The sequence below is a fragment of the Chrysochloris asiatica genome, unplaced genomic scaffold (genome assembly GCF_000296735.1).
Source record: "Chrysochloris asiatica unplaced genomic scaffold, ChrAsi1.0 scaffold00155, whole genome shotgun sequence".
In the NCBI taxonomy this organism is placed as follows: Eukaryota; Metazoa; Chordata; class Mammalia; order Afrosoricida; family Chrysochloridae; genus Chrysochloris; species Chrysochloris asiatica.
In genome coordinates, this window is record NW_006408673.1 from 5,245,395 (window position 1) to 5,271,905 (window position 26,511).

Below are 26,511 nucleotides of genomic sequence, written 5' to 3' on the forward strand. Positions count from 1 at the left end.
ATGAGTGAGTGCCTCCTGTGCTGCCTCACTTTCTTGAAAGATTTCAATTTTTATTCCATCAATTCCTGGTGCCTTGTTCTTTGCCAATTCCTTCATTGCACCTTGGACTTCCTCCTTCAGTATCATTGGCTCTTGATCACATGCTACCTCTTGAATGGTTGAACATTAATCATTTCCTTTTGATACAGTGACTCTGTGTATTCCTTCCATCTTCTCTCGATACATTCTGCATCATTCAGTAATTTGCCCAGCATATTATATATAAAACCTGTGTGAGTCAGAACACAATGGGACCACCTTGTTTTGGGGGGTTTATTTGTGTTGTTTTTATAACTTTATTGTGAATTCAGTGAAGGTGAGCAGATCATCAGTTTTACATTTAACGAATCATATATTTTTCTTCATTACAATGATTGAAATCCCCTCCAGTTTCCATCAGTTAATAGTATTTACGTCTATTCACTTTAACTCTTGCATTCCTCCGTGTCTACTACTATCTTCATATTTCCTCTGCCAACCTCCTCCTTGTATATTGCCTGCCCCATCACCCATGTTAACATGTGCCTACCCTCTAGCCTGTAAATAATTTTCCCTAACCACTTTCATAGCCATCATAGAATGTTTCATTTATCAAGAAAACCTTTTCTTAACTTTTTACAACAATGGTCTCATACAATATTTGTCCTTTTGTAGTTTACTAATTTCACTCAGCATAATCTCCTCCTGGTTTATCCACGTTGTAAGGTATGTTACAGATTCACTGTTATTCTTCACATTGCATAGCATTCCATTGTGTGTATGAACCAAAGTCTGTTGAACTACTTTTCGACATGATGGGCATTTAGACTATCTCCATCTTTTTGATCCGGAATCCTGGTGTGGCACTGTGGGTTAATGTGCTAAACTACAAAGTCAGTTTGAACTGCAAGGTTGGTGGTTCAAGTTTTCCAGTCGCTCCTTGGAAACCCTCTAGAGGGTCCCTATGGGTTGGAACTGACTCAAGGGAATTTAAAAACAACATCTTTTTTATCCTTGTCTCATAGACAGCACTTTGAAGGCTCCTGTTTTCTTGTCCATAAACTACTCTCTGTCTCTTGATTGTATATTTAATCCATTTACATTCGTGTAATAATCAACGTGTATGAATTGATTGCTATCATTTGTTGTGCTTTGTGTGTGTGTGTATGGAGGTGCTTATTTCTTTGATGCACATAATTTTCTGAAGAATTCATTTTGTTTATGGGTTTTCTTTTCATTTTTATTTCTGCTGTATTAATGCTTACTAAATCTTTCTGATTTTCCTCTTTTATTTTGATGTGAAGGTATACTAATTTTCTTTGATGTTACCCTGTATTTATTTTTAAATTTCCCCATTTAAAATAATCTGTTTTATCTTGAAATCTACTTGATTTAATTGCCATTTGGAAGTTCTGCATATTTTTGCTTTGTAGTTTACTTCATTGTAAATTGAGATCTCTGGTTCCCTAGTTTTAGTCTTACAGGGTTTTCACTTGAGATACTTAGTTATTTGGATTGAGTGCTGGGTAGTAATGTCATGTATGTTAATCTAAGGTTGTTGTCTGCTATTGTTGGTTCTCAATCCAAAGAACACCATTAGTACATTTTGTAATGTTTCTCTAGTTATTACAAATTTCTTTAATTTCTGTTTATCTGGAAATGTCCTAATTTCACCATCATATTTGAGGGATAACTTTGCTGGGTATCTGATTATTGGTTGACAATTTTTTTCTTTCAGAGTGTTGTATATGTCTTCTTGCCTGCATGGTTTCTGCTGAGAAATCAGAGCTTAGTCTAATTGGTTCTCTTTTGTAGGTAACTTCATTTTGATCAAGCTGCTCGTAAGATTCTTTCCTTGTCTTTGGTTTTGGAAATTTTGATTATAATATATCTTGGCAATTGTCTTTTGGGATCTAACTTGTTTGGCTTCTTGAATGCTTATTTTCTCATTTTTCATGTTATTAGGAAAACGTTCTTCTAACACCTCTTTGGCAATTTTCTCTGTGCTTTTTATTGTTTGTTGCTGTTCTGGTATTCCAGTCACCTGTAAATTATTCCTCATCATGGCACACCACATAACTGAAGCTTTCTTCGGATTTTTTCATTCTTTTTTCTGATTATTCTTCTAGCATGTTAGTATTTGAGAGATTTATCTTCAAATTCGTTAATCCGTGCATCATTGCTTCACATCTACTCCTTTGCCCTTTCAATGTAGTGTCCATTTCCAAGATCTTAATATTAATCTTCTGGAATTCTAATCGCAGGTTTTGTATTGTTTCAAATTTTGCATTTATTTTGTCTGTTCTTATTGTTTTTTCCTGAATTCTTTTAAAGTTCTTTCTGTGTTCTCCTTTCTTTCTTCTATCTATCAGTCCTTTGAAAGTACCTGAATATGAGTATTTTGAATTCTTTTTCAGCTAATCTTATTAGCTTTTCCTTTACAGAAATGTTTTCTTGTTCTGCATCAGGGTCATTTATATTAGTCATTCTCTCTTGTTTCTTCATGTGAGCTAAAATTACCTGTTGTCTCTGGGATAGTGTGATAGTATCGCATTCATATGATGTCTATGATTGTATGTTGATATGTTCTTACACTTTCACCACCTGACTCCTGTGAGTGTAGTTAGAGAATGGGAGCATGTGCAACATTCTTCATTTGCCATTCATGCATCTCAGTTTAGGATGGCCTTAACTGGTGTTGACTGATGCCTATCATTGATCAGGTGATAGAGGAATTGGTATTGGCTCTTGTCCAGTGATTGGAGCTACAGAGGGTGTGATTGTGACTGGGCTATATGGGTACAGTTGCTGTCTCCTATTGGGTGAGAAAGAAGAGAACCCTCCAGCACACACACACACACACAAGAAAACAAAACAAGCAACCAACAATGAAAAGAGAAAATAATGAGGCAGAAAAAAGAAGGAAAAACAACAACAACCAGATAGCAGACATTAAAAAAAGAATATAGTAACTAAAAAGAAAAGAAAACCGACAGGAAAATGGAGATATTGAAGAGAAAAATAAGGGAAAAAATAGAAAGAAGAAGAAAAAACAACAACCACTTAGAGAAACCAGGGAGAAGGAAGATGAAGGAAAGTAAAGAAAGATCAAAAGGAAAAAAGAAGACTAGAGCAAAAGAGAAACAGAAAATAAGAAGGGAAAACAAAATCAGAGATAGAAAGTACAAAATTCAAAGGAATGGAAAGAGAAGAAGCAAAAATAAACAAAACCAATGAAACAATGAAAGGAGAAAAAACAAAACAAAACCAATGCAGCTGTTGGACTGGAAAGGAGAAAATGCTGGGGATCTCCTATCAACCAAAGAGTTCATGAGTAGAGTGTTGAAGGGACATGTGACAGCGGAGTTCCTGACCCTACATAGAGTTCCTATAGGTCTGGTGGTTATGATGGTTATGTGCTATGGAGTCAGTTCTGACTCATAGTTACCCTGTATAGGGTCTGAGGCTATAAATCTTTACAGGAGCAGAAAGCCTCATCTTTCTATGGCAGAGGGGCTGGTAGATTTAAACTGTTGACCTTGCAGGTAGCAGCCCCACTTATAAACCACTACACTACTAGAGCTCCTTTTCTATAGGCCTATGTTTAGAGCAGAGTCCTAGTGGTGCTCTGCCAATCCACCTTCTGTCACCAAAGCTGCTCACAAAAATTCAAGAGGGTAATGCCATGTTTGGCTGGCCATTCACCAGTCAGTCTCCCTCTCTAGCTATCCCTGCTCAGTTTCTCCTCCCAGCATGCACTCAGTGTACTTCTCTAACTTTTCCTCTCTCTTATTTCTTTATGTGAGGTAAAATTATCTGTTATCTCTTGGATATTGTGATGTTATCACACTTGTATAACATCAGGGTTCCAGGCTTTTCATCTGTGTCTATCTCATTTGATCTCTTGTATCTTTGTTATGGAGTGACTGAGTGTAATATATTTGCATAGTCTGCCATCTTTCTGACCACCTTGTTTTTCTGGGTTTTGCGAGTTTTGTACCTTTATAGGGTTCATTCTTACCACTTTCTTATTACTCATTTCAGTGGACAATATTAGATTTCATATATTTTAGTGTAGTTGTATTCACTAAGAAAGGACAAATCTTTTATCAGGGATCTTTAAGTGGAAAATTATTGAATGATTGAAACTGAAACTCTTTAACAAACTTGACAGACAATAGGTCTGGTTAGGTTTGGTTTGGTTTGGGGTCAACAGTGAATGCATGTTTTTCCAATGGCTTGTAAGAAACACTCATTATTTCATTTTCTCTACCCAGGAAAATGATGCTTAAGGATATCTGAGATTGCAGGATAACTCAATGAGCCCTGCCTCTGCTTACTGGTGTATCCCCCTCCCACACTGAACAAGACTGACATGTGTACCATGAAGATATTATGGAAATGGCACTGCATGACTTCCAAGGCTAGATCACATTGCGGCTTCCACCTCGTTCTCTCTAGGATCTTTGCACGGGAGAATATGTCCTGACAATACCCTATGGAGAGGTTCTAATGGCAATGAACTTAGGTCTCCTGTCACCATCCATGTGAGTAAGCCATCTCGGAAGTGGGTCCTCTAGTCCTAATCAAACCTTCAGTTCACTGTAGTCCCAGATGATACCTTGACTACATTTCATGAGACTTTAGTTAAATTGCTGTTAGATTCTTAAGAGAAGCTGATCATAAATGTTTATCATTGTAAGGCACTATGTTCTGGGGAAGGAACCCTGGTGGCTCAGTGGTTAAGTGCTCAGCTGGTAACCAAAGGTTAGTGGTTCAAACCTACCAGCTGCCCTGGGTAAGAAAGATGAGGGAGAGTACTTCCCTGAAGATTACAGAATTGGAAACCCCACGAAGCAGTTCTAATCTGTTCTCTACGGTTGCTATTACTCCGATTTGACTTGACAACAATAGGTTTCATTTTGGTTTTATATTGTGGGTAATTTGTTACAAGAGCAATAGATTACAAAGTCTTTTTGTTTCCAAGTAGCACTATTAGCAAAGCAAATTAATGTAAACACATCTTATGCCATTTACAAAATTGATAGGTTCTGCAGTTACCAGTTCATGGATAGGGTCTGTGGTACAGTGAATTTACTTAATATGTGTCTTCATAGCTATAGTATTTGTAACTCACACCAAATGATTGGGTGGAACCACGGAAATAGAGTGTATGGGATCTCAAGATCACCAAGAAAGAAGAGCCGTGAGTAAAGCATGTCCTTTGGACCATGAGATTTACTACAAAGAGAAGTGGTGGCAGCTGAGGTAGCTTCACAGGGAAACAGAGCAATGGAACAAGTAAAGTTGAGTGCTGTGGGGCCTGGGAGGCTGGCTTGTAGAATTGGGTGCCCTTTGGGCATTTATCAGTAGTCCTAAGAGAACTTGTAAAACTTACTTGAGAAGGGCAGAGGCTCAGAGATCATGTGGCTGAGAGGCTGAGGACCAAAGACAGGCATGCCTGTGGTCCTTCTGAGAAGAGGCACTACTGACCATAGAACCGCTGTATCCTGAGTTATTTCTGATCTTGAATTGTACCCTGTTGACTTCTCTAATAAGCTCCATAATCATGAGTATTGTCTGAGTTCTGTGTAGCCATTGCAATGGATTATCGATCCTAGCAGAGAAGTAGAGTGCCATGTGGGAGGGATGGTTGGTATCAGAATAGGGTAAAAAAGGTTGGAGGGTAGATGCATGTCTGACCTCCATCTCATAGGAATCATCCTCTTCCCCTCTTGTGAAACCTCAGGAGGTCAAGCACTGCCTTTATGCCTTTTTTGCAGGATCTTACCTCAAGGAATTTACTACAAGCAATTCACTATTTAGTTCCCTGGTTCTCAAAGCATTATACCAAAATCAGCAGTATTGGCATTGCCTGGGGAGCTTGACAGAAATGCAGAATCTCAAACCTCATCCCAGAATAACTGAATCAGCATCTGTTTTAATCAGTTTTCCCCCTTCCCCTACCCATGACTGTAAGTACATTAAAGTTTCAGAAGAAATTCTAATCTATTTGACTCTCAATATTACAACCTATGGCTGGAAACACTGGCTATACATTAGAACAACCAGGGTGTTTATTATTATTATTAAATAACACTGTAGAGTGTGGTCAGACTCAAAGTGGCCTTGTACAGATTTTCTAAGGCTTTTTACAAGAGCAGAAAGCCTCATCTTTCTTACTAAGCATGGCTGGTAGATTTGAACTGCCAACCCTGTGGTTAGCAGCCCAATGCATAACCCACTATACCATCAGCACCTCTTTAAAAAGTATTAACGAGACTGGAGAATGTTAAATTACCTTCTGATTAATTGGTTTGGGCTGAGGCCTATCATGGCTATGGATCTAAGCATGCTACAGGATTCCCACTCCCCACTCAACAGTCCCCTGCCTTCCACTTCCATATGCACACACAAAAAAGCTACATAAAGCTTCACTTCAACCCTGACTTCCCAGCAAGCTGTGATCCTGGTTGGTCAAATATGCTCAGATGTGAACCTGGGACTGCCCTGGGGGAATTACGGTACACACACTCTTATGAGAGTCATATAGGGGGCACTGCATATATTTCTACCTAGGAGTTCTAGAGTAGCACTGTAAGATAAGTACTGGACTGCTCAGCACAAGGTTGGCAGTTCAAACCCACCAGTTATTCCTTGTGATCCAAACCAATTAAAAGGCACTTGACAGCATGTTTCTACCTTGTCTTATTTATGTTCTTTCAAGACACAGTTCAGTCCAAGAAAAGCAACAACGCCTTTCTAATTTACAGGTCAGTTTGGATTTGCAGTCTAGGGCCACTCAGGTAAACAGGTTACCTGAGCATCTGAGGTTACTCTAAAGTTTCAGGGTAGCTTAACCAAGTCTCAGACCAGGATCTGACAATTCTGTACATCATCTTTCTTGGGTGGAAAAATGAAATAATGTTTTTCACAAGACATTAGGAAAACATTCATTTACTGTTGACCCCAAACCAAATCAAAATGTTACACTTGTCTTCTTAATAAGAAACTCAACTTTGACAAAATTAAGTATCATTTTAATTTGAGGGGGGGGCATTGTCTATTTGCTTTACTAAGGCATTTCCAGTGCTGGAAATAGTGCCTGGCACATGGTGTGAGCTTAATAAGTATTTGTTAATTAAATAAATCCCTCAAAATTTTATAATCTGACGCGTGGCTCAAAGTTATTGGATGTACCATGCTAGTGAATGTGCTATGCAAATTGTGGGGGCTGTCTTATCAGAGGATTTAAAAATGAAGTTCAAAATGTACTTTAAAAAAAAATTATGTTGTGCCCAAATTCAATTGCATATTTAGGGTTTCCGCTGTAGTTTGGCATCGGTTCCTCATTTAGTTGCTGGTTAAGGGATGTGATCCCTGCCCTTGAATCTCCTTCCTTTGTAGTTTTTTTTTTTTTTTTTTTTTTCAAGTCTGCGCGTTTACGTTTCCCAGGCGGAGAAGCGCGTGTGGCTGCGGCTGCGCCCATAAACGCGCTGCGCCTGGTAGTAGCTGTCAGCGGACGGCGCTGCCTAGGACCCAGGAGGAGCCGCTACATTAGCGCCGCAGCGCCTCCGCAGCAGTCCCATCAGGCCCCTAGCTCCCTTCCTTTAACCCTCCCCCAAAGACTCCGGCATTCCTAGAGGGGCAGCAAGGCCCCTCCAGCCCTGACAGCTGGCCGGCCAGGCGGTGGAGCAGGGCTTGGTTGTGGATGCTGGCGGTGAGCTGGCGGTCCATCAGCGGAGGAAACAAGCTGCATTATTCCCCGCTAGGGTCGGACGCCTTAGGAGGAAGGGGCCCCCGGCGCACATCTCAGTCCCAGTCGCCCCGAGGGCAGGGCCTGGGCGCGAACGCTGCCGCGGCGCTGCATCCTGGACAGCTGGCCCAGCGCGTGGGCGGGCCCGGGCTGGCGCGAAATCCCCGCAGGCCCGTGGCGCCGCTCCCACGCTTCCAGCCCCTCCCCTTCTTCCTTCTTCTTTCCCATCCGCGCTCCCGAGAGCAGCCGGCGGTCGCGAGCTGCGGTTTGTGTGAGCCCTCGGGACCTGGGCGAGCAGGGACAGCGACCGAGGCTTCACTTTGCAGCTCCTGGCCGCCTCCTGAGCGCGAGTTGTGAGGCGTGGCTGGGCGGAGGCGGTGCTTTGGGGGGCGTGGGACTCTCCGGCTGGCGGGAGGGACGGAACCAGCCGCGCTGGACAATGAGCTGGGTGGCTAGAAGCTGCGGCCACTTTTAACCGGAGGCGGGGGCCAGCCGGCGGCACTGCGGCCCCACCTGCAAGGAGAGAGCGGGATGCGAGAGCCAGGTGGCCGGACGCTCTAGGCCCCCTCACAGTCAGACGTCGCTGAACGGGTTCTCGCTCTAACACTGAGCTGACTGTAGGCTTTGACAGGAACGTGTTTTGTTGGGCGCCCCAGAGCAGTAGCGATGGCCAGCACCAGGAGTATTGAGCTGGAGCACTTTGAAGAACGGGACAAAAGGCCGCGGCCAGGGTCTCGGAGAGGGGCTCCCAGCTCTTCCGGGGGCAGCAGCAGCTCAGGCCCCAAGGGGAACGGGCTCATCCCTAGTCCAGCGCACAGTGCCCACTGCAGCTTCTACCGCACGCGGACCCTGCAGGCCCTCAGTTCAGAGAAGAAGGCCAAGAAGGCGCGCTTTTACAGGAATGGGGACCGCTACTTTAAGGGCCTGGTGTTTGCCATCTCCAGCGACCGTTTCCGGTCCTTCGATGCTCTCCTCATGGAGCTCACCCGCTCCTTGTCAGACAACGTGAACCTGCCTCAAGGTGTTCGCACCATCTACACTATTGATGGCAGCCGGAAGGTCACCAGCCTGGAGGAGCTTCTAGAAGGTAGGAGGGGCAGGGAGGGCACGGCGCGGCAGGTGCGGCTGAGCGCATTGGCAGGTGCAGTGGATGCAGGCCTGGCGCTCACCCCTCTGCCTCAAGCCAGACATTGGTTGGGGTGGGAGGCAGTGTGGGGTGGTTTCGAGGAGGCCACAGGAATTGCACTCTTTGGCCAAATAGATTTGCCTTTTGAAGCTAGGAAAGAAAAAAAAATAAAAATCTTAACAGGCAAGTGTAGGCATTCGAGGCATCTCACAAGATTGTTGCTGTTAAGTGCCATCGTGTTGGTTCTGACATATAGGGACCCTGTATAGGATTTCCAGGAGTGGTCGGTGAATTTGAACTACCAACCTTGCGGTTAAAGAGCCCAGTGCTTATCCTACAGTGCCACATCACTATTGTTGTGTTTTTAAGTGCCGTCGAGTCGGTTCTGACTAATAGCGATCTTGTATAGTGTTTCCGAGGAGCAGCTGGTGAGTTTGAACTGACGACCTTGTAGTTCAACCCGATCTTTCCGTCCAGGGCTTACCCTACAGTGCCACACCAGGACTAGTGAGGGTTATTTTGTTCAAGTACAAACTATTTGAAAAATAGTTTTTTCTCCGGTGCGGAGCTGAGTAAACCCCCTATTTAATAAATTTTGCGTGCACCCAGGCATCTGTAGATGTTCTCTTAAACCTGGTAGTACCTACTCTATTCTAACGCTGTGCTTGCAAAGTGTTCTAGGTTGGTTTTTCTGACTTGTTTACTGCAGAAGTTACATGAGATCAGAAGAGGTGATCCTGAAGCGTTCTCAACCATGACTGTATCACTGAAGACTAAAATATCTAGTTGTCCCAGTCCCACTCCCAGATATTCCCATGTAATTGACTTGGGGCGTGGCTGAGGCTTCTAGAGAAGTTCCCCCAGGTGATTCTAACTTGCAGCCAAGATTGAGAACCACTGTGCTAAAAGTTATCCACATCTGGTTTGGTCAGTCTCCCTTCCGCTTCTCCCTTGAGCATGGCTAGTTAGGCGGATAGTTCCAGGCCATTGGAATCAATCAGTAGTCAGGGCCCATTATAAATTACTAATTCTGGAGTGTCAACTTTACTTAACTGGTCAGGATTTGTTGGGTCCTTCTTGGTTTATTGCAAAAGCCGTTCTCCTTTCAGAGAGAAATAGCATTATTAGTAGTAAAGCACCTGTTTCTAGACTGCAACAGCACCCAGAAAGATCTGATTAAACCCAATTATATGCTGCATGCGAATTTACATAAACCCAGTTCTGATGTATCTTTCTTAATGGGAGATAGTTCAGAATGGCTTATTCCATGTAATCAGAGCAATATTGGCTTCAAGGATTGGAAGGAAACTGAAACCTGAGCCACTTGATTTTCTTGTAATATCTCATTTTAATTCTCACAACAACTCTTAAGGCATTAACTCAGTTTTATGTTGTTGTTGTTCAGTATCATACAGTCAGTTCCAACTTATAAACACCCTGTATGGGGTTTCCAAGGAGTGGTTGGGGAGTTTGAACCACCAACTTTGTGGTTAGTAGGCCAGTGCTTACCCTACAGCACTACCCCAGGAATCCACATTTCATCCCTGAGGAAATTTAAGCAGCATGCCACACACACACCTAGAGGAGTCAAGTTTCAAATGGGGCCTCATACCTTTAAAGCATACAAAGGGGCTTCCAAAATTTGAGAAAATTTTCCATCTTCCAATTCCATTTTTCCATGAACTTTTAAATGAAGTTTCCTGGTATGCTCTTTTATCTACAGTTCACCTCTAATAAATTAATGGAGCCACACTGATTGAGGAGTCCTGAAAGTGGTTGTAAATATCTCTTTTTAGTCACTGGACTCAGTCAAAATTGTCTCATATGACTTTCCACTTTTCTTGGTGAGTTGTGCATCTTGGTTTTAAAGGCTATCTTCAGAGCTAAAGACAGCTGGGGGAGGAGAAGTAAAATGAAGATACAATGTTAAAAGGGCATCATCACTTTACTTGTTAAGTACTTCAAAGCAACATTTGTGTAGCAATTGCAATGTTTGTGTAGCAATTTCAAAATTGAATACTTTATTTTCTGATTTCACTCTAGGTCAGTTTAGCAGCCCTGAGGAAGTATCAAGGCTACATCTATTGCTTAAGCACTTGTTACTCACATTCATGGCCTTGGGATATTGTACCTAGTGTGGTCTCAAAACAGACACTTTTAATATCCTTCTTTGAACTTAATTTAAACAATGGGTTTGCTACATAAAATGCATCTATTCCAAAGATGGATAGGAAAGATGACCATTATGATCCTTAATTGGTCACAATTAATTGAGCCTATATTGTGTGTTGGGGGAGTATGGTAGCTCCATAAGAGAAACACTGGATTGCGGACCACAAGGTCTGCGGTTCAAGCCCACCAGCCACTTTTCAGGAGAAAGCTGAGAATTTCCGCTCCTGAAAACATTTAAAGCCCTGGAAACCCTATACAGGTTCACTAGGAGTCCTGGTGTGGCACTTCAGAACAATGTGCTGGACTGCAAGGTCAGTTTGCATCATAAGGTCGACAGTTCAAACTCACCAGCTGCTCCTCAGAAACTTTATATAGGCTTGCTTTGAGTGGGAACCGATTCGACGACACTTAATGAGTTGCATTGGGTTTGACAGCACCTAACAATGACAACATAGTGCATTGAACCCATAGCTGCACCGAGGATACTAGTTCACTGGTTTTCATTGTCAAACTTTAGTTTCTACTGTAAATTAACAATTGACATATTTCTTCAAATTATCATTCATTGATTTTTGATGGGTGGGGATTTCGGTAAAACACTGAGTATATTCATGTAGAGTCAAAATTACACCAATTACACCATAATGCAACAAACACTATTTGCACAACAAAAAAAATGTTTCCGTGGTCCAGCCAGTTGTCCACTCTTTTCAAGCAGTATTCAGTATTATAAATTAATTCTAACAAAGAAAATTTGGCCATTTGTCACAGTGACATTCAGTCTGACAATGGATCTTTGTATAAATCTTAAATTCTCCACAAAAATGAGTGGAGTAGAAATGTATTTTTAAAGAAAAGAACTTACCATCAGTGTTTAATATCTGTAATTATAGAATTTAAATACTTTTCAGCTTTTAAGTGTGTGCTTGAATGTTTAGGTTTGTCTTGCAGAAGAACTAATCAGCTATCTGTGACATTTTTATTTACATCAATAAAAAAAAAAAATAGTAGTTCTACAGTATTGTACAAGTTTCCAAAATTGGCTTCTTGATTAATCTTGTTGTTAAATGCCATTGAGTTGATTCCGACTCATAGTGACCCTGCATAGGGTTTCAAGGGAATGTCTGGTGAGTTTGAACTGCCAACCTTGTGGTTCAAACCAACCTTGTCAAGTGTTTGACGTAGTCTTTTGGGCAATTTTTATATCATTCTATTTAATTGTTCTCTGCTTTTTTTTTCACTCCGTGAAATTTGTAGTTAAGAAATACTGCTTTGTTGGTTGGTTTTTAAATTTCTAAAATGTGTTTGGGAAAGAATAGAATGATGGCTCAAGATAGCAGGGCACTACTCTGATTCAGAACCACAATCCCATTGAACTCAGCTGACAAAAGAAATTTACATGACCCAGATTTTTTGTGTTCTGCCCTTGACTTTGAGAGTCTCTGGAGACTAAACACAGTGTTCCTTCCATTTGTTAGCTGGCACTTTCCCTGCACTATGCTAAACCAAAAGCATCTTCAACCCATCTCCCCTTGCTTAAATTATCATCACTGAGTTGATGCTGTAATCCTAGTGTTTATTCTTTAAAACTACACAGGGTCCTCCTTTTGGAGGAGGATTGTGATTCATAAACCAATATAGGGAAAATCAGATTGAGCTTTGTGAAACAATGAGTCTGTCAAACTGAAAGTATCTCTAATAGGCAGCCAAGGATGTCCAGGTGATAATTCATTCTCAAGTTTGATTGTTTAGGGGCTGTCTTAGTTAACCTAGTGCTTCGGTAACAACACAAGTGGATGTCTTTAAAAACAAGTTTAATTTCAAACAGCTTGTTATTGTTGTTAAGTGCCATAGAGTCGGTTCCAACTCATATCGACCCTGTATAGATAAACACTGGATTGCGGAAAAAATCTGTATAGATTTTTTCAGGAGCCAGCTGGTGGGTTTGAATCCCTGACCTCTGGTTAGCAGTCTAGAGTTTATTTTACAGTGCTACCTCGGAAAGCTGGAAGTCCAAATGAAGGGTTCCTGCTCCAAGGGAAAGGCTTTATTTACTCTGTTACCTCCGGAGGAAGGTCCTTGTCTCTTCAGCTTCTGCCTCCTGGTTCCTTGGAGATCTCTATGTGTCTCAGTGTTAATCTTCTCCTGGTTCCAGAAGGTTCTTAGAGCAAGGACACCAAGCCCAAAGGATGTGCTCTGCTCCCAGCCCTTCTTTCTTGGTCATAGTAAGGCCCTTCTTCTCTCTCCTTTAATCTCTTGTAAGATAAAAGATGTGATAACAGAACACATAAAATGGAGTATAATTACCTCAGATCACAGATGAATGATAAGCACACACTACTGGGAGTCATGGCCTCACCAAGTTGAGTCTTATTTTGGGAGGATGCAGATTTAACTCATGACAAGGTCAGAACTCCTGAATTTAGTTTTTGTTCTATAAGTTTTGTCATCCTCTGTGCATTTGGGACACATTTGTAAAATTTTGATGTCCTGAAGAGATATGACCAATAATTCCTGATCAGGAATAATTCCTGATCAAATCAGGAGCCTGGAGTTCTACTACTGTAAATTTGAAGAAAAACTGTCTCAGCTCTCTGCTTCATTTTCTGCAGAATAAGAGGCAGAGTGGATTATCTCTCTAAATTCGGTCCCTTCTAATCCAAAAGTATATGCCCTCCCCTACCTCAGTTCTTAGTAGCACAGATGGTTAAATGTTTGACTGCTAACTGAAAGACTGGAGATTCAAGTTCATCCATAGATGTCTTAGAAGCTCTGAAGATGTACTTTAAAAAAAAAAAGCCATTAGAAACCCCATGGTGTACAATTATACTGGCACACATGGTGTCACCACGAATCAGTATTGTGAATATACTGGCATACTGACATTGGCTGAATTTGCCTTGCTAGAACCTGAATTTATCAAAAATTAATGAAACTGCAAATGTTCCACTGCCATCCAGGGAGTGGGATGTGTGGCAATGGCAAAGTGTTTGCCAGAACCACCCCAAATTAATTTCACCTCTCTACTTCCAAACAACCTGTGCACACCCCATGTAATTTACAGTTGACTTTTGAACAGCACAGTTTGAATCGGGTGGACCCACTCCTTGGAAGCACTGTAGGAGTTTCTCTGAGTCAGAACTGACTTGAAGGCACTTAGTCCTAGTGTGGCACTGCAGGGTTAATGTGCTGGACTGCAAGGTCACTTTGAACCTTAAGGTTGGTGATGCAAGGTCCCCAGCTGCTCCTTGGAAACCCTATACTGGGTTGCTGTGGGTCAGACCTGACTCAATGGCACTTAACAAGTTACACTGTATGATACTGATCCTCTCCACATGAGTACTTACTAACTCATCAGCATCACATGGCGCTTTCACTTGAACTCACCACATTTGTTAATGTTAAATGCCGTGGTGGAGTCAATTTCTACCCATAGTAACCTTGTCCAGGGTGTCCAAGGAGCTGGTAGGTTTGAAATACCAACTTTGTGGTTTGGTTATCCTGCTGGTTAGCACTATATCAGGTGTCCATGCAGTGCAAACCTGTGTTGTTCAAGGTTCACCTGTAAAATGTTGTATGTTGTTTCTACTGTTATTTCTCAGTTAACAATAAAGTACTTGCATATTTGCTAATTAGAGATTTATAATTACTTTGAAAGGTAATACTGTCATTCTATTAAGTTACTCATTTAAGAAAACTTGATAGTGGTTGTATGGTTTTATGCTGTCAAGTCAAGTTGATTTCACTTTATAGCAATCCTGTATAGGGTTTCTAAGGCTATAAATCTTTGTGGGAACAGAAAGCCTCATCTTTCTCCTGCTTTTAAAAAAAAAAAAAATACAGCTCTAAAGAAACCAAGCATTTAAAATAGCTGAGGTTTTTTGTTTTTTTACTAAACCTGGTTTATTGAGCAAATTATTAGTTAGATCAGTCTCTTTCAAGGTGGAAGGAAACTAAAATTCAGTTATGAAAAAGGTGGTAGGTCAAAATTAATCTCCAGAAGAACCCAGATTACACTTAGATTCCTCACCTCTTACCCCACGCTCCACCCCTTTCTAACTGTGAAAACTTGGCGTGCAGTTCTACTCTGCACACCTAGAGTCAACACAAGTTGGACTTGACTCTGTGGCAACTGGTTTGGTTTTTTCATTTATAAAGTTTCTTCCAAGACCTGTAGGGTATTGATCAGTTGTTAATTGAACGCATACTGTATGCTGGATGCTGTTCTGGAATCTAGGGGTACAACAGTCTCTTCTCTCAAAGGACTTGCATTTTTGGAGAGAGAGTAAGTGTGCAAGCATCATGTAAGATAGTTTCCACTGAAGTAATATCAATAAGGTGGTAATGAAACGAGTCCAGGAAGACCACGCTGGCTGGGTTGATTGGACAAGAATTCTCAGAGGACTGGAAGCTGGAGTTGAGGCCTGAGTCCAAGCTTATAATGTTCTTCCCATTATATTTCACACCACAGGAACATAAAATGTCCATTTCCGTAGTTTAAAACCTCATGAAATACTGATTTTGTCATAATTATCAGAATTTCTTCTAATGTCATAACTGCTCTCCCAAGCATTTGTTCTGTGATATGTTCTCCCCATTAGAAGCTTGGTCTCAGGCCCTAACTCCAGCTTGGAGTCCTCTTGCCCACTCCCAGCTCTTTTGTTTACTTCTGTTATAACACTTAGCTTTGTAGTCCAATTAGTGGTATATTGGGTCATTCTTCTACCCTAGACATACAGTAAATTCCTTGAGTAAATGGTCCAGGAAAGTTTTACCTCGGAACCCTTAGTGGTCACAGTTTTGTATAAATTAAGCTTTAATAATGTTGTTTCTAAGTATTTGTGACATACATGTATTGTGTATTTATGGTAATTAGATTATAATTTGAATCCTAGACTTCATAGTTGGAGAAATTCTGTGGTAATTTATAGTTCAGGAGTAAATGACTTCATAATTTCCATTTATGTGAATTTGATCTCTTCATCTTATTTCCTTAAAACATGAAAGTGCTGACTCCTTGTTGTTGTTGTTAAGTGCCCTCTAGTTAATTCTGACCCATAGCTACCCTGTATAGGGTTTCCAGGTGAGCTTAAACCACCAACTTCCTGGTTCAAGCTGACCTTACAGTCCAGTACATTAACCTGCAGTGCCACACTAGGACTCCTCTATAGGGTTTCCAAGGAGCAGATGATGAATTTGAAATGCTGACCTTTTGGTTAGCAGTCCAGTGCTTATGTTACAGCACTCCAGCCACATGATATGCTCTTTCTAGAAGTAATGGAAAGAGACATATTGGCGTAAACAATTATAAAGGGTTGGGGGAAGAATAAGTGCTTGGGAGAGTATTTATGACATTAAAGTATGACAGTAGAAATTCTGATAATTATAAGACAAGATCAATATTTCATGAGGTTTTAAACTATGGGAATGGACATTGTATGCCTCTGATGTGAAATAAAGGAAACTGAGGGTGAGTAAAAAATTCTATGCACTCTGCTTACAGAATTTATTTTAATCAACTTTTGGAAAAGACAAATACATCATTTTTTGACAAACTCCTCGCTTTGCAATACACTTTGTCCATATGTCAACAAGCTTTCATATCCCCTTATTAAAACAATGATTTAGGCTGAGCTGTGAACTATGAATGCACCACTGTATTCACTTCATCACAGGTGAATCTTCATCCCTGAAGGGCTGCATTCAGGAGGACAAACAGGTGAAAGACCGATTAAGGACTGTAGGAGGATGTTTAAACACTTCAAAACGAAGTTTTGCAGAGTGTAAGCAGTGTGGGCAGAAGTGTGGGCACGTGCATTATTATGCAAGATCCTAATGCCCTTAGACAGTAGTCCTCTGGAGTTTAGGCTTCAGCTCTTCAGTGAGCATCTCACTGTAATTAGCTCTGTTGATTGTTAAGCTTTATTCTTGACAGTGTTCCAATACTGGCCCTTGAGAATCCCAGAAAACTGTAAACATCAATTTTCTAGCTAATGGCTGAGTTTTGAATTTTTTCCTGGTCAGTGATTGAGGACGTTTCCATCCCATACTCTGCCATTTAATCTCAGGCTCATAGTGATGAATCCATATCTCGTCACCAATAACAATTTTTTTTTTTTTAAAGAAACTTCTACTTTCTTTTGAATGTCGGTCCAAATTTTGTTTGCAGATGTCCAAATGCTTCTGTTTATGGTCTTCTATGAGCTGTATCAGTACCATCACACACAAACTTTTCAAAATCCAGGTTTGTCATGGATTATTTCATAGAGCCATGGCTGATTTGTAAATGCTTTGCCACATAATTCACTGTCACTCATCCGTGCTACAGAATCATTTGACATGCACGTTCAATGTTGTCATCAGCGGTGGACATGGGTAAAAGTTTGAATATAACCAGAGTGCAGACAATTTTTGACTCATACTCATAGATACCTCTAAGAAGTGATTTGCAAGCTATTCATCTCAATACCAATGAGGCTGGGGTAGTTGATTCAAATCTGTATCTCCTGTGTAGGTCATTTTCTCCCTGTCTCCATGTGCCCAAGCCCCCCATCACTCCTATTTTTTTATTGACTACTGATAAGTCACTGCTCTATGAATTAGTGGCTCTTTTCTTCTTAGTCTGTGAAATGAAGTAATGATCACTGTTTATTACCAGGTATTTTGTACCTTGGTGGTGGAATGGTTAAAGCACTTGGCTACCAACCAGAAAGCCAGTTCAAACTCATCAGCCACTCCACAGGAGAACAATGTGTGCTTGCATAAAGATTTACAGCATTGGAAACCCTAGAGGGCAGTTCTGCGCTGTCCTGTAGGATCTCTATGAGTAGGAATTTGTATTGAAAGCAGTTTACTTTTTGTGTGCCATCATCGTGTGACTTTACCACTTCTATTTCATTTAGCCCTTGTTCTGCTCTGTGCAGTACTTGCTGCATTATCTTACTTGTTTTACACATAGGAAAGCTAAGACTCAGATAAGTTAAATTCCCCCCTGCACCAATGGTAAGAGGTGGGACTGCAACTTGAGCCCTTTCTGCCTGGATTTTGAGTTTCTGTGTTCTTAATTGATGTGTTCTGATACCTGTGCAGAAATAGGAGTCCATCAACTTACACCTGGGATTTACATTGGTAACTTTAGATCGCTGTCCCACTGTTACTACCAAACCTGGAAATTGTTTTTACTTGGATAATGAAGATTGCAGTCTTTCATCAGAATGTCTTATCTATGTTTCCTGAGGGAGAACGCATTACTGTATACACCTGCCCAGTGAGGTCTGTGCATTCAAAGTCTGAAAAGTTGTCTTGCTAAGTTCTTCAGCTTGAATGAATGTTTAGTGACCCCAGGAAATGGTTCTGAGGATAGGAGAGACATATAATCCTGTTGGCTTTGTTTGAATGTAGTTACCCAAATTTAGGTGGTATTCTTTCAACACTTGATAACTGCTCATCCTTACATCCCACGCGTTACACATGCCTGGAATCTGGTGTCTGTGGAATTAATTTTGCGCTTATGACATCTTAAGGAATTGAAACGTATGTAAGTGTTCTTAAAAATCTGAGTTAAGATAGCTGGGTGACAAGTGGTCAGATTAGCAGAAGAGGAACAAATTCATACTACAGTAAATATTTCTTGCCCACATGTTACCGTTTTAAAATAAGTATTCTGTTCATGAGAAAAGACAGATTTATTTTTTTTAAAGTTTTATTGTGCTGAAAATATGCATAACAAAATATGTCATCTCAAAAGTTTCTGCATCTTTATTAGGTGCTGTAGAGTCCCCTTGGACTCATAGCAACCCTGTGTACAACAGAACAAAACACTGCCCAGTGCTGCACCTCTTCACAATTGCTATGTTTGAGCCCATAGTTGCTGCCACTTGTCAGTTCATCACATTGGGGTCTTCCTCTTTTTTACTGACCCTCTACCAAGCATAATATCCTTTTCTAGGGACTGGTCCCTCTTGGCAACACATACAAAGTACATGAGACAAAGTTCACCATCCTCACTTCTAAGGAGCATTCTTGCTGTACTTCCTTCAAGACAGATACATATTCTTCTGGCATTCCATGGTGCTTTCAGTACTCTTCAGCAACATAATAATTCAAATTCATCAATTCTTCTTCGGTCTCCTTATTCATTGTCCAGCTTTCACATGCATACGAGGCTATTGAAAATACTGTGCCTTGTCTCAGGTGCACTTTAATCCTCAAAGTGACTTACTTGCTCTTGAAAACGTTATAGAGGTCTTGTGCAGCAGACTTGCCAAATACAATACACTGTTTGATTTTTTCACTGCTGTTTCCATGAGTGTTGGTGGTGGGTCCAAGAAAAATGAAGTCTTTGACAACTTCAATCTTTTCTCCATTTATCATGATGTTATTATATGTTATTATACCAATATATAATATATATTGGTCCAGTGGTGAGGATTTTTACTTTCCTTACATTGAGATATAATCCATACTGAAGGCTGTATACTTTGATCTTCATCCATAAGAACTTCAAGCCCTCTTGGCTTTTAGCAAGAAAAGTTGTGTCATCTACATATTACAGATTGTTAATGAATCTTCTTTCTCCAAAACTGATGTTAATGAATCTTCTTTCTCCAAAACTGATGCCGAGTTCTTTCTCATATAGCCCAGTGTCCAAGATTATTTTCTCAGGATACTGAATGAATAAGTACGTTGACAGGATACAACCCTGATGTACACCTTTCCTGATTTTAAAGCATACAATATTCCCTTATTCTGTTTGCCTCTTGATCGAAGTATGGGTTCCGCATGAGCACAATTAAGTGTTTTGAAATTTCCATTCTTTGCAATGGTATTCATAGTTTGTTGTGATTCACACAGTTGAATGACTTTGCATAGTCAAGAAAGCACACGTAAACATCTTTCTGATATTGTCTGCTTTTAGCCAAGATCCTTCCTAATCAGCTATGAGGTCCCTAGTTCCACGTCCTCTTCTGAATCCAACATGAATTTCTGACAATTCCCTGTTGAAACACTCCTGTAGCGTTTTATAAATTATCTTCAACAAACTTTTACTTGTGTGTGATATTGGTATTGTTTAAATAATTTCTGCATTCTATAGGCCCATCTTTCTTTGGAATTGGCACAAATATGGATCTCTTCTAGTAGATTGGCCAGGTCTTTAAAATTTCTTGGCATAGGCTAGTGAGTGCTTTCAGCGCTGCATCAAATTGTTGAAATATTTCAATTTGTTTTTGGTTAATTCCTGGAGCCTTGTTATTCTTTAATGCTTTCAATGCAGCTTGGACTTCTTCCTTCAATACTATCAGGTCTTGATCATATGCTACTTCCTGAAATGATTGAACATCGACCAATTTTTTTTTTTTTTTTTGGTACAGTGACTCTAAGTATTCCTTTTATCTTTTGATACACTGTCTATAGAATCCTTCAGTTTCACAAGTCAAACTGTGAATATTTGCTTCAGTTCTTTCATCTTGAGAAATGCTAAGCATGTTCTTCACTTTTGGTTCTCCAACTCCAGGTTACTGTACATTTCAATTGCCTTTTGGAATGTTCTGTTCAGCTTTTTTACTTCATCATTGCTTCCATTGTGGGTTAATGCACCAGACTGCAAAGCCATTTGAACTGCAAGGTTGGTGGTTCAAGCTCACCAGCTGCTCCTCGGAAACCCTATACAGAGTTGCTACAGGTCGGAACTGACTTAACGGCACTTAACAACAACAACCACACTCTACATTTAAGAGTTAAGTTTAAGCACTCTTCACACATCCACTTTTGCCTTTTTTTCCGGTATCTTTTTAATGACCTTTTGCTTGCTTCGTGGATGATATTCTTGATCTCATCCCATAACTCTCCTGGGTTTTGGCTATTAGTCTAATGCATCAAATCTGTTCTTGAGATGATCTCTAAATTCAGGTGGGATATACTCAAGGTCCTGATGTGGTGATGTGGGTTAATGCGCTGGACTGAAAAGGCAATTTGAACCACAAAGTAGGTGGTTCAAGTTCACCAGCCACTTCTTGGAAAACCCTATAGAGGGTCACTGTGACTCAGAACCAGCTTGATGGGGCTTATCAACAACACAGTACTCAAGGTTATATTTTGACTCTTATGCCTGAGGTTGCATATTGATAGTCTGTTCTGCATTTGGCCCCTTGCCTTGTTTTGGCTGATGATATTGAGCTTCTTCATTGTCTCTTCCTATAGACACAATCAGTTTGATTCCTGTGTATTCTCTCTGGTGAGGTCCAAGTATATAGTTGCTGCTTTTGTTGTTGGAAAAAGGTATTTGCAATGAATAAGTCAATTCATCTTGCAAAATTCTATTATGTGATCTCTAGGATTATTTTTTTTACCAAGACCATATTTTCCAATTACAGTTAAGAGACAGAGGGTGGCAGAATGGATAAGAAAGCAAGATCCTTCAATATGCTGTCTGCAAGAGACACATCTCACACACAGAGACATAAACAGAATGAAAGTCAAAGGATGGGAAAAAAATATACCAAGCTAATTGCAATAGCAAACAAACAGGAGTGGCAATACTAATCTCTGATGAAATAAACTTTAAGGCAAGAGCCAGCATAATAGATAAAGATGGACATTATCTCATGATTAAAGGGACAATATAACAAGATGACATAACCATAATAAATATCTATGCTCTCAATAAAAGAGCTCCAAAATATATAAAGTAAATTCTAATACATTTGAAGAAAAATAGATGAATCTACAATAATAGTGGGTAATTTTAATACACCTTTTTCAAAAATGGATAGAACAACCAGAAAGAAACTTGACAAAGACAAAGAAGAACTAAATATCACAATCAGCCAACTGGACTTCATAGATGTGTACAGAACATTCAACCCCAAAACAGCACAATACACATTCTTTTCTGGTGCACATGGAATATTCTCCAAAATAGACCATATCTTAGGCCACAAAACAAATCTCAATAAGTTAAAAAATATCAAAATACTACAAAGCATCTTCTCAGATCACAGTGCTATCAAATTAGAAATCAACAATAAGAAGACCAAGGAAATAACATCAAATATGGAAACTGAATAACACCCTGCTGAAAAGCAACTGGGTAGTAGAAGAAATAAAACATGAACTGACAAAGTTCCTAGACAAATGAGAATGAAAACACAACATACCAAAATCTTTTGGGACACGCAAAAGTGATGCTGAGAGAACAATTTATTGCAATAAATGCACACCTCCAAAAAGAAGAAAGAGCCAAAATGAACACATTAACACAGCATCTACAACAATTAGAAATAGACCAACAGAGGGAACCTACAGCCACTAAAAGAAAAGAAATACTAAAGCTTAGAGCAGAAATAAATGAGATGGAAAACAGAAAGACTATAGAAAGTATCAACAAGACAAGAAGCTGGCTCTTTCAAAGAATTAACAAAATTGACAGACCATTGGCAAACCTAACAAAAGAAAAGAGGGAGAAGACACAAACAACATACATTAGAAACCACATGGGTGATGTCACAATGGAACCAAAGGAAATCAAAAGGATAATAACAGAATACAATGAAGAGTTGTACTCTAATAAATTTGAAAACTTACAAGAGATGGACATATTTTTAGAAAAACATGATTTACCTAAACTTAAACAGAGTGAAGTAGAAAACCTTAACAGACTCATAACTAAAGAAGAAATTGATCAGTTCATCAGAAAACTCCCAACCAAAAAGATGTCCAGGCCCAGAAGGCTTCATTGGTGAGTTCTACCAAACATTCTGGGAAGAGCTGTCACCAGTTCTACTCAACTTATTCCAAAATATAGAAGAGGATGGAAAACTTCCAAATACATTTGATGAAGCAAGCATAACCCTCATACCAAAACCAGGGATGGACGTCATTAAGAAAGAAAATTATAGACCAATATCCCTCATGAACATAGATGCAAAAATTCTCAACAGAATCCTAGCCAACAGAATCCAGCAGCACATCAAAAAAATAATACATCATGATCAAGTGGGATTCTTATCAGGGATGCAAGGATGGTTCAACTTTAGAAAAACAATCAATATAATCCACCATAAAATAAAAAGGAAAAGAACCACATGATCATATTGATTGATACATAAAAGGCATTTGACAACATCCAACATCCATTCCTGATAAAAGAACTCAACAAAGTAGAAATTGAAGGGAAATTCCTCAACATAATTAAGAGCATATATATGAAATAAATAGCCTACATTAATCTCAATGGAGAGAAACTGAAAGCCCTCCCTCTGTGAACAGGAACCAGACAAGGATACCCGTTGTCACCACTCCTATTCAATATTGTGCTGGAAGTCTTACCAAGAGCTATATGGCAAGACAGGGAAATTAACGGCATCCAAATTGGCAAAGAGGGAGTAAAACTCTATTTGCAGATCATATGATCTTTTACATAGAAAACCCCAAAGACTCAGTAAAAAAAGCTACTAGACATCATTGGAAGTTTCAGCAAAGTGGCAAAGATCAACATACAAAAAGCAGTTGGGTTCCTCTATACCAAAAATGACAGCATTGAAAAGGACATTAGGAAAGCAATACCATTTACAAAACTCACCGAAAGAATGAAATATCTAGGAATAAACATAACCAGAGAAACAAAGGACCTATACAAAGAGAACTACAAAACAATACTGCAAGAAACCAAAAAAGACCTACAAAAATGGAAGAATGTACCATGCTCCTGGATAGGAAGACTTAACATTGTGAAAATGTCAATACTGACCAAAGTAATTTATACATATAATGCAGTACCAATCCAGATTCCAGTGACATTCTTTAAAGAGATGTGGAAAAAAAACTATTACAAACTTTATATGGAAAGGAAAGAGACCCAGGAGAAGCAAAGCTGCTTAAGAAGAAGAATAAGGTTGGAAACCTCTCACTCCCCGATTTCAAAATTTATCACACAGCTACAATGGTCAAAACAGCCTGGTACGGGTACAATGAAAGATACATTGATCCATGGAACAGAATCGAGAATCCAGAAATTAACCAATCCACATGCAGCCAACTAATTTTCGACAAAATGTCTAAATGTATCACATGGGGAGGTGATAGTCTCTTCAACAAATGGTGCTGGCAGAACTGGAAAGCGATGTGCAAAAGACTGAAATAAGTCTTGTACCTCACGCCTTATACAAAATCCAACTCAGCATGGATTGAAGACCTAAATGTGAATCCCAGAATTATGAAGGCCATCAATGAATAAATAGGAACAAATGCGAGGACTCTAATTCAGGGCATATACAGATTTCCAAACATTGTGAAAACTACACAAACAAAAGTAGACAAAATAGATGAGTGGGACATACTAAAAATTAAAAACTTATGTGCATCAAAAGATTTCACCAGAAGAGTAAAAAGGGAACCCACAGAAAATTGGAAACAATTTTTTGCAAGGACATATCAGACAAGGGACTCATTTCTAAAATATATAGAAAACGACAACACCTCTATATGAAAAAGACAACCCAATAAAAAAATAATCGCAGGACATGAACAGACACTTCACCAAGGAGGAGATCCGGGTAACCAACAAACATATGAAGAAATGTTCACGATCACTAGCCATTAGAGAGATGCAAATCAAAACGAAAATGAGAAATCATCTCACAACAGCAATAACAGAAAAGATAAAAAAAAAAGTAGAGGACAGAAAATGCTGGTGAGGATGTGGAGACACTGAGATGCTTCTGCATTGCTGGTGGGATAACAAATTGTCCAACCACTCTGGAAAACAATATGGCACTTCCTCAGAAGGTTGGAAATAGAAATACCTTATGATCCAGCATTTCCTCTACTTGGTATTTACCCACAAGAAATATAAGCTATGTGCACACCAATGTTCATAGCACTGTTTACAAGAGCAAAAAAATGGAGACAGCCTAAGTGCCCATCAACTTAAGAATGGATAAACTGTGGTACATACACACAATGAGATACTGTCCTACCTTGAAGAACAACAAGGAAGCTGCAAGCCACCCCATAACATGATAAACCTTGAGGACATTATGTTGAGTGAAATTAGTCAGTCACGAAGGAGAAACATTGCATAGAACCACTATTGTAAAAGACTAAGGTGAATGTAAAGCTATTTTTTCCCATGTAAACTGTCAAATAATTCACAATAAAACATTTAAAAAAATAATAAAACCTTGGAAACCTTATAGGTAGTTCTCCTCTGTCTTGTAGTGTTGCTATGAGTCAGAACTGACTTGACAACAACAGGTTTTGAGGAGTATTCCATTGTGTGCATATACCACATTAAAAAAAACAAACAACTATCTATTGATAGACATTTTAGTCATGTCCACCTTTTTGTAATTGTGAAAAGTGCTGCAGTTTTTGCCTTGGTATACAGGTTTCTGTTTGTATTTCTGACTACACATCTTATGGGTATATACTTAGGATTGGGTTGCAGTCTTTGCTCAACTTTTTGTGACACCACCAACTGTTTTCTTTAGGAACTGTACATTCCTACCAACAATGGATGAGAATTCCCATTTTCCACAACCTCACCCAGCACCTGTTGTTTTGGTCTTTTTGATCATTGCCATTCTTTGAGGGGTGAGAAAATAGTTCATTGTGATTTTGATCTGTATCTCCCTAATGGATAATGACTTTGAACATCTTTTCATTATCATGTTGGGCACTTGAATATTCTCTTTGGTGAAATGTTCATTTTTTGACAGGGCTTGCCTTTTTGTTGTTAAGTTGTAATAGAGTTATTTTTAATGGTTAATTTCACTAATGTTTGAGATTGTCTGACTTAATTTTTCTGATTGGACAGGCCCAAGATTAATTTATGTACCTGTACATGTTTTTAAATCTCTGCATTATTATAAACCTCACAATTTTTTGGTGTGTGCTTTGCATTCTGTGCCAGATGTATATATATTTGTTGTTGTTCTGTGCCATGGAGTCAGTTCCAACTCATAGCAACTCTGTACAGGGTTCCAGAGGCTGTAAATTTTTACACCTTTCTAATAGTCTCTGCTTTCAGCCAAGATCCATCAGACATCAGCAATGATATCCCTCGTTCCACAGCCTCTTCTGAATCCGGCTTGAACCTCTTGAAGTTCTCTGTCAATGTATGATTGTAACTGTTTCTGTATTACCTTTAGCAAAATTTTACTCACTTGAAATATCAAAGAGATTGTCCTATGATTTCCATATTCCGTTGGGTCACCTCTCTTTGGAATGGGCACAGATATGGATCTCTTCCTATCAGTCAGCCAGATAGTTGTCTTCCAAATTTCTTGGCAGAGATGAGTGAGTGCCTCCTTTGCCACCTCACTTTCTTGAAATATTTGAATTTTTATTCCATCAATTCCTGGGGCCTTGTTCTTTGCCATTCCTTCAGTGCACCTTGGACTTCCTCCAGAAGTATCATTGGCTCTTGATCATATGCTGC

The 26,511-nt window shown here is 39.7% G+C and overlaps 1 protein-coding gene across 2 annotated transcripts in view; it reads left to right on the plus strand.

Annotated features, from left to right (window-relative positions):
- The first annotated feature begins 8,440 nt into the window (after positions 1–8,440).
- The window catches only part of DCLK2 (doublecortin-like kinase 2), a 311,156-nt gene continuing 293,085 nt past the window's right edge, over positions 8,441–26,511 (plus strand). For both annotated transcript variants that reach the window (XM_006870872.1, XM_006870873.1), the window contains exon 1: positions 8,441–8,861. In XM_006870872.1, the coding sequence (XP_006870934.1) occupies positions 8,441–8,861 (421 nt within the window). The remainder of the gene's footprint in view (positions 8,862–26,511) is intronic.